The sequence below is a fragment of the Cryptomeria japonica genome, chromosome 4 (genome assembly GCF_030272615.1).
Source record: "Cryptomeria japonica chromosome 4, Sugi_1.0, whole genome shotgun sequence".
Taxonomy (NCBI): domain Eukaryota; kingdom Viridiplantae; phylum Streptophyta; class Pinopsida; order Cupressales; family Cupressaceae; genus Cryptomeria; species Cryptomeria japonica.
The window spans coordinates 456,841,444-456,854,398 of record NC_081408.1 but is presented as its reverse complement, the minus strand read 5'-3'; the positions used below and the strand labels follow the sequence as shown (position 1 = coordinate 456,854,398).

The following is a 12,955-nucleotide window of genomic DNA, read 5'->3' as shown; positions in this document are numbered from 1 at the left end:
AGGTTCGCTCTAAATTTATACAAATGGTTTGTACTAGTTTTCATACCCATCATCTTGGCTAATACCAAACTAAACCAGACCCAGACAAACAGTACATTTGAATCAATCTTGATCTAGGAAATTGCTATCAACCAAGAGATTTGCCCTTTTAAATCACACCACCCCCCTGTAAGGAAGAACGTTAGCTTTACAATCAATTATCACTAAAGCTTGAGCGGCATGCTGCAAATTTTTGAATGGACACCATAAATGCATAAAACCAATTTCTCGTCTTCAGCATATCTAACCAATTGTAAACCAATCTAGCAATTTAATTCTTTTCTTTTTCAAACTTTTGTTTTCTGGTGGACGTAAATTTTTAATACTTAGAGATTATGCACGCTAAAATCTCTGCTTTATTGTGCTGCACGTTCATAATATAAAAAATAATTGACATACAAAAGGACAGAACAACACTATATGAAAGAAAAGAGCAGCAATATGCCCTTTTTAATTCTTCAACAATGGCTTAGTTCTCCAAATGTGTCAGACCTCAATATAGACTAGCATAGTATTAAGCCAAGAGTTGTACAGTAGGAGAAATCTACATATTAACTATCCTACTGGTCAATATTACCTGCACATCAACCTTCCGCTAACTTACAAAAATCACTTGTTTATTTAAAGGGTTATGGTAGAAAATTCTAAGGCCTGATTAGGAACATATTTCTGTGATAGTTATTGATTCAAGCCTGTTGTCAATCTTCAAATCAGAATGCATTTGTTACTTAAAACAACGTTCATCGTTTCTTTGATTAAGAACTTTTATATGAGCTCCATAGTGATAGCGCTGCCTTCAACTTTCACCTTTCAGACCCAAAAACTTCTACATAACAAACAGGACATGCCTAGATCATAAACATGAGAAGAAATATGGTTAGTTTCAGAGAAAATGCTGCATTAACTGCACTGAAAATGAATTGTCGTCTGTTTCAAAGAAAAATGAATGCTAACCTTGTTAATTTTTAGCCATCTTGTAACGCACTCTGCATGGTAAGGGTGCTTGCATGGCAAAGTGATCAATTTATCCCCTCTCTTGTAGTCCATATGGCAAATCACACACCTATTCAAAAACCGTCAAAGGCATGACATCAAGATAACTTATAACAACAAAAAAAACTAGTTTCTGACAAATATGTCTAATCTGTTTCTGTAAGTGCTATCAAGATAAATGACAAAAGAACTGGGCCCTCACAGAGAGCAGAAAAACAACTGACTTAATCTTTCCCAAATACAATCAATTCATTTACTTGCTAAGTTCCCCTCAAAAGGGGACAACTAAAACGTATTCTTATTTCCATTCCTAATCTAGTTACTTTAATCAGCTGGAAAATTATGCAGTACTAAACAGAAGCTTGCAATAATATGATTTCAATTGTCGGATTGCATTGTAAAAGCTTTGCGCTTTGGCTAGAGTAAAGAAGATCCCTGATACATCCAAGCCAATTAGAGTCATAGCCTAAAGTAGAAGAAATTCTTATAATAAATGTAGGCCCTACTATATCTAATTTGAGTAGTTTACAAGAATTATTTTCTTAAATAAAATTAAAAACATTGTTAAGAGAATCCTCAAAAAACAGCAGCTTCTTCATACTAGATGATAATGTAGGTTTAATTTTGCTTGTCATTTAACAAAGCAGTTACTATCTAATTAGTTTCACACTCTATAAAATGTCAGGTTTGCAGTGCTTCTAGCCCATTCTCTTGTCAATGTAAATTTGCATATCTATAAAATGACAGACGCCCAAAATACTGAACTGTTTTCTCTTTATTTTTTCTAACATGTAAAGTGGCTTCTAAATCTCAAAACTAATCTTTGTTAAAAGAGATTAGCTAGCATTTATCAACTCAATTTCAATGTCAATTTCTTCATTCTGATTGAACTCCTGAGGTGCAATTCCTTTCAAATGAAATTGCATTGTCAACCACATGAAACTTAAACAATCTTTATTAATGATTATGTGAAGCTATCGTGTTTACTGCACTAACAATAAACATTATAGAATCAATACCAGATGTATGGCGTACTCATATGTAAGCCTTGCTCGTGTACTCCACTCCCACATTTTGAAGCTCAATGAAAAAAAAAGCATTAAATTGTACCTGTTTAGCTACAACTATGGACGAGCAAGTAAGGATTTATTGTATAATTGGATGATTGGATGAATGGAGAGGTTATCATTTGTCTATTGACGGATCAAAATATGAGCACATAAAGGCACTTGACTGACTTTTGGAGCATGTTAGCACCTCTCAGCCTTCTGAAGTCAGTCAGACAGGTGCATAATTGACCCCAACCGAGAGAGAGAGAGAGAGAGAGAGAGAGAGAGAGAGGGTTGAATGCTAATGAACGTCCTGGCCAACAGAAGAGGATATTCAGTGCATTTATGCATGTACTGAATTCAGGAGCATGTAGATGCCCCTCAAGCAACAGGGAGAGTCATCAAGGAACACCTACTGCATTTGCGACGGGATATGCCAAATTTTTCATTCTTTGCAGCAACTACTGCAGGAGTATATCAATGCCAGGTTACTTATGAATCGTGATTTTACCAATTGATTTGACAGACACGCCACTCAAGGATTGGTAGAGTGTATCAAGCTACTTCATTTGTTTTCCTATGACGAAGAGGTGTGTTTTCCTTACAATAATCTGGACATTGGTCAAAGTCAGGGTCTAAGACAAAAATATATTCTTTCATGCCAATTTATTTAATCCTATTTTCTGTTGACATCAAGCATTTAGATCTCCAATGTCCAGAATATATTTATTTCACCCACCCCAACAAAAGTTCAAAATTTAACTAGTTTACAAGGTTTACCAAAAGAAGGGGATTTCTTTCTCCAAGTCATACCAAGGGACCTGTTAGTCATCAAGAAGAGGATAGGGTTGGCTCTTTCTCAATTGCAACTTCTCTCATTTTAACAAATACTCCTTTTGAAGATTTTGCAGATTGTGTCATGCCAAAAGCTTCTTGAGCCATAGGTGCAAAGGATGGTTTAAAGAAGAAAGCTACTCCTCTATTCGGACTATATCAAAATGATCTCAAAAAGGTTGGCTTAGATAAGCTCTCCAAAGCAAGGAGAAAAAGAGATCAAGAGAAGGTGAAGATCATAATGGAATCGCTTGTGGAATCCGCTGCCATTCAAGCATGAAGACACTCACTTTTTGTTCCCCAAAAATGATAGTGATTTTAGGAAATCTAGGGGTTTGAGAAGCACCCCTCGTCAAAAGGTTGTTTGAGACATTATTTGGACACAAAAGCAAAATATCATCTTTTTTCAAGAAAAAGAGATATTTATGGAGGAAATGTTTGCTATTTCCTCTAAGATTTGAAAAGGTAGTCAATGTCAATGTGTTGGAGCTCAGAGTTTTCATGTTTATGGGACCCTTGTCGGGTCACTCCTTGGATAGCAAATAAACATTTCTTATCAATCGTGGGTTCCTACTTTGATTCAAGTAGCTCCATTTCCCTAACCAAGGTTTACTCCCTACCGATTGCCAAGGTAAGGCTCTCCTATGCTTGCATATTAGATTTGTTTGCTCTTTGTTCTCTTTTGTTCCTTGGATCTTGGTAGGTGATTTTAATGTTATTTTTACAGAGTTACCCGGGGACGCGTCCCCGACCTGAAAAACCCCCGTCCCCATCCCAAGGACATTTCGGGGACTTGGGGACGACCAGGGGACGTTTCCCCCCGTCCCCAAATTGCCCTGTTTTTGGAGGGGACGCCCCCGAAACGGGGGGACGCCTGCCCTAGCTTTGGGGGACGTCCATACGTCCCGGGGACAGCTAGGGACGGCTGGGACGTCCCCAATCCGTCCCCGGGACGGCCAGACGTCCCCCATTCTAAGGCCCTTAAAAAATATTAAAAAAATTTAAAAAGTTGTATTTTTAATTTTTTATTTAAATTTTCTAATATAGGCCCCTTATTAATTCAAATTGTTATTAAAAAGTTAAAAACCAAAAAAATTAAAAGATAACATTAATTAAATATTAAATTTATTAATTTAATTCATAATTTTGACAATGAAACTATATGGCAGCAGTGTAGCCTTTGGGCATTTTGACACAGAGATTAGAAAATCGCCAAACTCGGCGAGTCAATAGAAAAATAACATCCAACGCCTTTATTAAAGTAGAAGTTTTTTTGGCCTCGCGCTGCCCCTTGACCCCGCAAGGGGCGATGCCCCTTGACCCCACCTTGGGGGCACTGCCCCCAAACCCCCGTTGAAAAATATGGGGGGAAACTGCGTCGATCGAAGTAGGGAAAATTTAACCTCCGAGTCTATTGATATGCATATTGACAATGTGAATGAATTGAAATTCTGATTTATGAATGCATAATTGCATATTGTGTATTGAGTATTAACAATGTTGTATGTTCAGAATTTACATTCTAAAATGTTTTCAACTTTTCATAGTATCATACACATGCTATATCCATGTTTTATTATTTTCATATGAATATAATGTATGTATGCATGCTTTATCCATGTTTTCATATGAACATTTAGAATTTTGAAATTTTCCTATATATTTTAAATTTTTCCTATATTTTATATAGCCGTCCCCTTTGCCGTCCCCCGTCGTCCCCAAATTTGGCAAAAAAAAATTGCCATCCCCGAAACACGTCCCCTGCCGTCCCCGTCCCAGAAACTCGGGGTAACTTTGTATTTTTAATCTTGATGAGAAACTTAGAGATTCAAGTCAACTAGACCTCTCTTCTGCTTTGTTCAAGATAATGTCTTTTCTTATTCTTGTGGAAGTTAAATATTAAACCAAGAGGTGGACTTTTAACTTGTAATAATAGAAGATGTGGGTTGACATCCATTTTGGAACAGCTTGACACATTTTTAGGTTTTGACTATTGGACTAGTGACAATGGGGTTTCATTTTCTAACATTTTGAAGGGGAAGGGTTCGAATCATAGGCCTATCAAGATTTCTTCTTCATTCTTTTCTCTTTCAAAAAAGCCTCCTTTCAAGTTTCAACTAATGTGGCTTCGAGATCAGATATTCATGAGAAAATGGTTGCATGGTGGTTGGAGAGAAAGACCCCTTCTAGCACTAATATGTACTCTTTTAAAAGACTCCAATTTGCTAAGTTCAAACTCAAACAATGGAACACAATTGGTTTTGGAAACATTTTCTCAAAAAAGAAATAGGTGTAGAAAAATTGGGGAATTTGGCATGAGCAAGGAGCATCTTCTTGAGGAGTCCTCTCTTTCTAAAGAGCTTAATGAATGGAATTTTCAAGAGGAGATCTTTTGGAAGCAGAAATCAAGAATTGATTGGCTTCAGGAAGGAGATAAAGATACCTCTTTCTTCCAACACTCCATTAAAGATAGGATTAAGTGGTAATGTAAACTCTTCTCACATATCTTCACAAGGAAATCTATTATCTTCTTCCTAAGATATTATTAAGGAAGTTGTTGAACTTTGATGGAGGAACAAATAATTTTGGATTGCATCTCCACCTTGGTTTCTTAGAATATCAACAATATGCTTATGGGGCCCATCTATCTTGAAGAGATTGAAAAGGTTGTGTTCCAAATGAAGGAAGGCAAATCTCTTGGTTGAGATGGTTTTACCATTAAGCTTTATCTATTGAAAGTCATTCGTGATTGTCAGACCAATAAGCAAATGCTTGAAGCAATCAATTCTACTTTTTTTCCCTTGATTCCTAAAACAGTGGGGGCTAACTCTTTTGATTTGTCTGCCCTATTGCTCTCTACAATGTCACTTATAAGATTATCACTAAACTCATTGTTGATTATCTAAAATGGATCTTGGTTTCTCTGATATCACCCAAGCAGGGTGGTTTCATGAAGGGGCATCAAATCCTTGATAGTATCATTGTGGCCTCAAAAACCATTCAATCTATGGATTGCTCCATAGACAAAGTTGTGTTTATCAAACTAGACATGTCAAAGGCTCATGATATAGTTAGATGGTCTTTGACTTTTCTCAAGAATGTGCTATTAACCTTTGAGTTATGCTCAGGGTGGATTGACTAGGTTATGAATTGTGTGGCTTCTCCCTCTCACTCTATTCTTATGAAAGGCATCCATCTCCTATTTTCTCTACTTTTGAAGGGTTACAGACAAGGTGATCCTCTCCTTTTCTTTTTATATCGCTGAAGGTCTAGGTAGATTTCTTAAGCATCAAAGAGCATTTGGTTGCATTTAGGGTTGGATTGTGGCTAAGGCTCTTGATCCTCAATCCCATCTTCAATTTGTGGACGACAATACCTTGTTGGGTGTTGCAAAAGCTCAAAATGCTATTAACTTTCAAGAAAGCCTTGGATATATATTTGATTGCTTCTAAGTTCTAGCCAACAAATTAATAAGGATGAGTCCAATATTTTCCCTTTAATACTCCTTTGGTCATCAAGTAGAGAATCACTCTTATTTTATGCTTTAAAACAGAGCAATACCTTTGGATTATCTTAGTATTTTGAATTGCAATTGTATTCCCAAAAGAGATCAGTGGAAGAGAATTCTTCACACATTCAAAACACAGGTAAGTCATTGGACTTTTCAATGGTTGTCCTCTTTGGCTGTTTGACTCTATTAAAATCTATTTTACAAGCTCTTCCTATTTATATGTTCCTTGCGTTATATGCCCCCACAAGTTTTCTAAAGGACTTTGATTCTCTTTCTAGGAAGTAATTTTATGGGCGAGGAATGTACACTCCCAAAAAGGATTCTAATAAATTAGGATCAAGTTTACAAACCTGAGAAGTATGGTGGACTTGGCCTTGGGCAATTTGAGTTTAATACCCAAGACTTGATTGCTTAACTATATTGGAGATGGTGCCGAACATCAAGATCAACCCTGGGCTACAAATCTTAACTTCCAATATTAAGGAGGGGTTATTGATGATGTTCTCATAATAAATCTTGTTGGTAAAGGTTCTACAGTTTGGAATACCAAAAAGAAGGGGACTTGTAAAAAAAAGCCCTTTTCTTGATTGTCAAAATTAGTCATAGAGCTATTTTTTGGAATGATTCTTGGGCCCTCTATCCCCTAATCCGTTCTTCTTTCTCCCTTCTACTCTCCTTAAGTGAAGTCTTTCGAGAGGCAATGTAGTCTAAAGTTTTTTATTTTAAGGTCTCTCTTCTATTGGGGAAATCTAATATCTATAATTGGAAAGATCCTTATAGTTGGTGTATGGGGGAAACGTTTGAATACTAGGCTACCCTTTTCTTCTATTCTGGCAAATCAGCCATGTTGTTCCTTGGAAGAAACAAATGTTCTTGCATTAGGCTAAACACAAAAGGGGCTTATTGAATGGCTCTAAGTTGCCAATTATTAGAGCAAGAAAAAAGTGAAAATAGAGAATTACCCTAGTGGAACAAATTCAGTTGGCCTAAGTGCAATTATTTTATCTGGTTTTTATGTCAAAACAAATGTCTCACCTAGGATAATATAAGGAAGAGAGGATTCCAAGGCCCTTCAAAATGTGTCCTTTGTAGCACTAATGAGGGATTTATTATGCACCTTTTCTTTCAACATTCTTTCTTATTGGGTATTTGGAGGCAATGGTAGCAAATCTAGAACTTGCCTCTTGCTCATGCTACTTCTTTGCCTTAGTTTTAGGCAAGTTTGGATTGACCTCCTACTATGACTTCTTTTCTCTTGGTTGCTAGGGGCCCATTTTTATCCTCTTGTGGATTTGGTTGGAGTAAAACAATCAAATTTTGCAAGGTCTCCAAGGTCTTATTGCGCAACTTTGGCAACAAAATTTGGACTCAATCAAGGATACTTTAGCAGCTAAGTGCTCTTTGGATGAGGTCCTACCTACTTTTGATATTCAATTTTCAAGATGCCTTGAGTTGTATTCTTCTATTGTTTCCTCAATTCCATCTTGTCTAGGTCTTAAGGGTTCTAGAAATCTGAATAGAGCTAGGATGTTATCCCCCCCCTCCTTGGATTTTTTCATGATTGATAAATGTCTCTTCTCATGGCAACCTGTGTACTTCCAGGATTGGAGGTGTTGGGCATACTAGTGATATCATTGTTTTTTAATTTTAAATGGCTCTTCTCATGGCAATCTGTGTACTTCCGGGATTGGAAGTGTTGGGCATACTAGTGATATCATTGTTTTTTTTTATTTTTCTTTACTTCTATGGGGATTGGAACCAACAATCAAATGGAGGCTTGTGCTATTCTTTTGGCTCTTGAGAAAGCTTGTGAATTAGGTTGGGAAGAGGTTATTTCTGAAATAGACTCTATGATCTTGGTCTCTCTTTTGAATAGAGTGTGGATTCATAAGTCCTCTTTGGAGGTTGGCTTTTCTCTACTTTACTCCTAATTTCGAACCTCTCTTTTGTCCATATTCCTAGGGAATGGAATGTTGTTGCTGATTGCCTTGCTAAATGGGCATCTAATATGAGTCACCATTGGAACATCTTTGAGTCGGAATTTTTGTCTCCTGATAAATCTTCATAGTGTTTAGACCTAAAGCTCCTTCCTTTTTGTCATTTTAGGTCATGATGTATGATAGACCAACTTTTTATTCTAGTTCCTATTGAAGGTGGGATAATGTAAAACCTCCTTGGGTTTCTTTCTTTTGGCATTATAGATAGTTTTTGCCATTTGGAAATCTTCATATTGTTATTTATACTTGTCTTTTTCTTAATATATATCTTTTTTGCCAACAATACACACACACACAATTATAGATTAATTATTAATTATATAAATATAATTTTTGTATTATATCAAATTATTATATTTAAATTAAAATTATTAATAATAACCAAGGAAACCCGGGGACACGTATCCGATCTGAAAAATCCTGTCCTCGTACCAAGGACATTTCGGGTTTTGGGGACAGCGAGGGGATGTCCTCCTTTCTTCCCTAAAACGGAAACAGCATCCCCTTTTTCGAAACGTCGTCCTCTGACATCCAAGGTGTTTGGCCGTCCCAGGGACGGTTGAGGACATCTAGGACGTTCCCCAATCGTTCTGGGGACGGCCAGATGTCCCCAGCATTAGGGAGACTTTAAAAAAAACACTTACAAGCTGCAAAAGGAGGCATTTTTAAAAATTTTGTGGGCCCCTACCTCCCACATCACCCTAAAAGTCATTAGACAAAAGATTTTGACTCAATTGATCATTTGTATGAGAGGAAAAAAAGTGGAGCAGCAAGAGGGTTTGAAGCAAGTAGCCATTGAAAGAGGAGCAGCAGGATAGAAGGAAAAGAGGTTGAACCTACAGTGGGGTATTGATCCTAAGGACATGACCCAAGTTGATGAGATGACACCAAAGGGATTGGTTGGGATTCCATTGGATGAGGTGGACGTGGACCATGATAGTGGTAGAGACTTAGAGGACTTTGATTTTGATACAATGTTAGGAGCTGCAGATTAGGGGCAGCAGCGTACTTTTGTTTTTTGCATTTTCATATCATAATTGAAAATGAAACTATATTGCAGCAGTGTAGCCTTTGGGCATTTTGTATGTTACTTTTTTAATATCACATGCATATTGACATGAATTCCGAATTATGAATGCACATTGAGTATTGACAATGAATTTTGAACACAAATGTTCTATGTTAAAACTTAAGGTTCTTAAATGTTTTCATATGCATGCTATATCCATGTTTTCATATGAATATAATGTATATATGCATGCTTTATCCATGTTTTCATATGAACATTTAAAATTTCCCTATATATTTTAAATTTTCCCTATATTTTATATTGCCGTCCCCTAGCTGTACACAAAATTGGCAAAAAAAACTGTCGTCCCAGAAACTCAGGATAACATTGATAATAACTAATATAAAATTATAATAATTAACTATACATATAGGGTATTTAAATATTACATTATATATTTTACACTATGATTTATTTGGTATTTGAACCACTCTTGGTTGATATTAGTGGTCCACTTTGTCAATGACTATGTTCCCTAGTCACCAAATTTGGATGTTTTGGTGTCTGCAGAGGATGATCTTGTACCTTGGTATTTTGAGCTGGCATCATAGAAATTAGAATAGTTTTTTGGGGCCTATCAGTTCTGTGTGCAAGCCTCTTCAAGGACCCTAAAGGTCAGTTATTATATTCTTCTATTATCAGTTTTCTGTTGCAAGATAAAAAAATCGATTTAATGATGGCTATTATCTAGGTCTAAATAAATCATGCAATGTCATAATATCTTATATGTTTTGGCATTCATATTCATTTTTATATCACTGTTTATCCTTTCCGAAAAACAATCTGGAGTGCAGGTTTACCATATCTTCAGTACCTAACTCCTTTACCTATCCAAAAAGAACACAACTATTCCTTCAATCTTATCATGAAAGCAAATATACTTAATACAAATGTTTCTACCAATTCTGGTGTTCAGCAACATGTTTAATTTCCACTGACTGCATCCTATGAACAAATTTAAAATATTGAGACCATTTTCTAGCACAGTTATTTGAAGACCACAATACTTAAAGAGATTAATTGTTAAAACTAGAGTACATCCTAAAGAGCTGAATTTCATTTATATTTAGTTTACTCCAAAATGGCAATTGCCAACTTAATTTCTAACCCAGCCCCATGAGACATTGGAAGAAATTTCTTGATATGGGACAAGTAGTAAACATAAACCACAATATGATACTAAGCAGGCCAAGGCTCAAATAATATTATAACCAAGAAGAGGAAAAGTAACTTTCTTACCGATCATTGTTTTTCTTTCTCCTAAAGCAGTTACACTTGTATTTCGAAACTGGCAGGTATGCAATCAACTCCGGGCAAAGGCCTCTATTGTGAGTTCCAACCGTCTCTCCTAACTCAACCAATTCCTGGTATTTGAAACAATCCTTATAAAGTGACAATATGTCTTGCATGCCACAGAAATGCAAAGCTTAAATGCATATAAAATAAAGAATTTAGTTCACCAAATTAAACTAACTAAAACTTTTTTATTATCTCATTATCTTAATATTCACAAAATTGCACTAATTTAAATTTCTTAAATATATCTCATTATCACCAAATGAGTTTGAACTTTATCTTCAAATTGTAAATGTAATTCAATTTTCAATTCAAGATGCAAGTTATATTCAAGGTTATTTTTCTTCTTTCAAGTATATGTTATTTCTTAATATAATAAATCTGATTATTATCTGGTATGTTGCAGATGGAGAAAGATCATTTATGAATTTCGATGTTCTTCTCACAATCACCAATTGATATATATATATATATATGCTAATAAGGAGGATCAAGCAATACCTTGACCGGTCATGTCTATTAGACATGACCGATCAAGATATTACTTGATCGCACCTCTTCAATCATAATCGCGTTTAACCGATACCAATCGGTGTGCATATAACTAACAAGTTTGACCGATACTAATCGGTATGTATGCAGTTATCAATAAACCCGATAACAATCGGTATGTATGCAGTTTAACAATAAACCCGATAACAATTGGTATTCCGTGCATTAGTTAAGAACCCGATTATTAGCAAGGTTATATATATGAATCGAGGGATACGATCACAACTAGATTGTATATCATGCATACTATTATTGATATAACATAAAATGAAAATAATATATCGAAGAGTAATTATATTTATCAGACGAAGGAATGATGACTTAAGTCTTATCATAGTCTATCGATGAGATAGATGATTGAATGAGAGACTTCATTTATCTCTCATTCAATCATTTATCTTACCGAGGCTATCATGTATCAACACAAATTGCAGATGGATGCATTAGTCCATCTAAGGACATAAGATTCTCATTAGCTTTGAGATTAACCTTTGAGCCAACTGTGGGCATGCTCTCATTATCTTCAATGGATCAAAGCATAATATTTCCAAACATTAGCATATTTGCACACTTTGCAACAATGAACCAGAATCAAAACAACTCTTTGTATTTAGGTGTCCAGCGTTTAATGAGATCTGTAGAAAGTTTTATTGTGTCTACAAAGAAATTCAAGGCTATTTACATATTCTCTTTTCACTACAAGGATCTGTAACGTGTAGACCTATTCATCAGAGAGACAACCCAACATAGACTTGACCTCCTTAAGGGTCATCAAGACAATTATGTCTCAACCTTCAACTACAAATTCATTTTTTGACCTACACTTCATAGGTGTAAACAGGCTCATTGCTTCTCCCAGTAATCACAGTTTAGAAGGAGGATGATCTCAACAACAGCAATGGCATTGTGAATTGGGCTATTGTTTGTATGTACGTTTTTCTTTTTTCTTCTTATAACTGAAATGCACTTCTACTTGAGACCTGTTACACGTAATAATAGACAATAATACAAATTTCAAATTAGAATGTGCTCTCTAGATATATTATTAATAAGAACTCTATAATTAATGTATTATTGTGCAAAATTCTATAATTGAAAGTTAGATTTTATTTTTTAAAGGCAAATAAGGAAAATTTAAAAAGGGGCATTACATATGATTTGGGCTTGTGAAATGAATTGATTGTGATTTATGTTCTAGATTCCTATGAATGGTCCACCAAGGTCATTTGGGAAAAAACATTGATACACAAGATCTTTGAAGGCCTACACTAATTCCATGAACAAGAACATATGCCCTGTCATGCTCCCGCCATGTAAGAAGTTTGCACAATTATATCGCTGCCTTTAAACCTTTATGATGGGATTAATTGTGGTAGTGATTCCACAAAGGGGGGATTAATTAAAAAATGTTACATAGCAACAATTTATTGATAAGGGGCTGACTGAGATTATCTAAGGATTATTCTCAGTTACCGGGTACTGCTAGTAAAGCCCGGGTCCTGCTATGGGTACGGTTTGGGTATGGCCTTGCACACGGTTTGGGTTCTGCCTAGGTGCCTGGGTTCACAGAAGGACCCACAGCAAACCCAGGCACCCAGGAAGAAACCAAACTGTA

The 12,955-nt window shown here is 35.8% G+C and overlaps 1 protein-coding gene across 2 annotated transcripts in view; it reads right to left on the bottom strand.

Moving 5' to 3' along the window:
* Positions 1-460: 460 nt before the first annotated feature.
* The window catches only part of LOC131077372 (E3 ubiquitin-protein ligase BIG BROTHER), a 45,914-nt gene continuing 33,419 nt past the window's right edge, over positions 461-12,955 (bottom strand). For both annotated transcript variants that reach the window (XM_058014859.2, XM_058014858.2), the window contains exons 6-8: positions 10,732-10,856; positions 994-1,102; positions 461-887 (exon numbers count right to left, since the gene is read on the bottom strand). In XM_058014859.2, the coding sequence (XP_057870842.2) occupies positions 843-887; positions 994-1,102; positions 10,732-10,856 (279 nt within the window). In that variant the 3' untranslated portion in view covers positions 461-842. The remainder of the gene's footprint in view (positions 888-993; positions 1,103-10,731; positions 10,857-12,955) is intronic.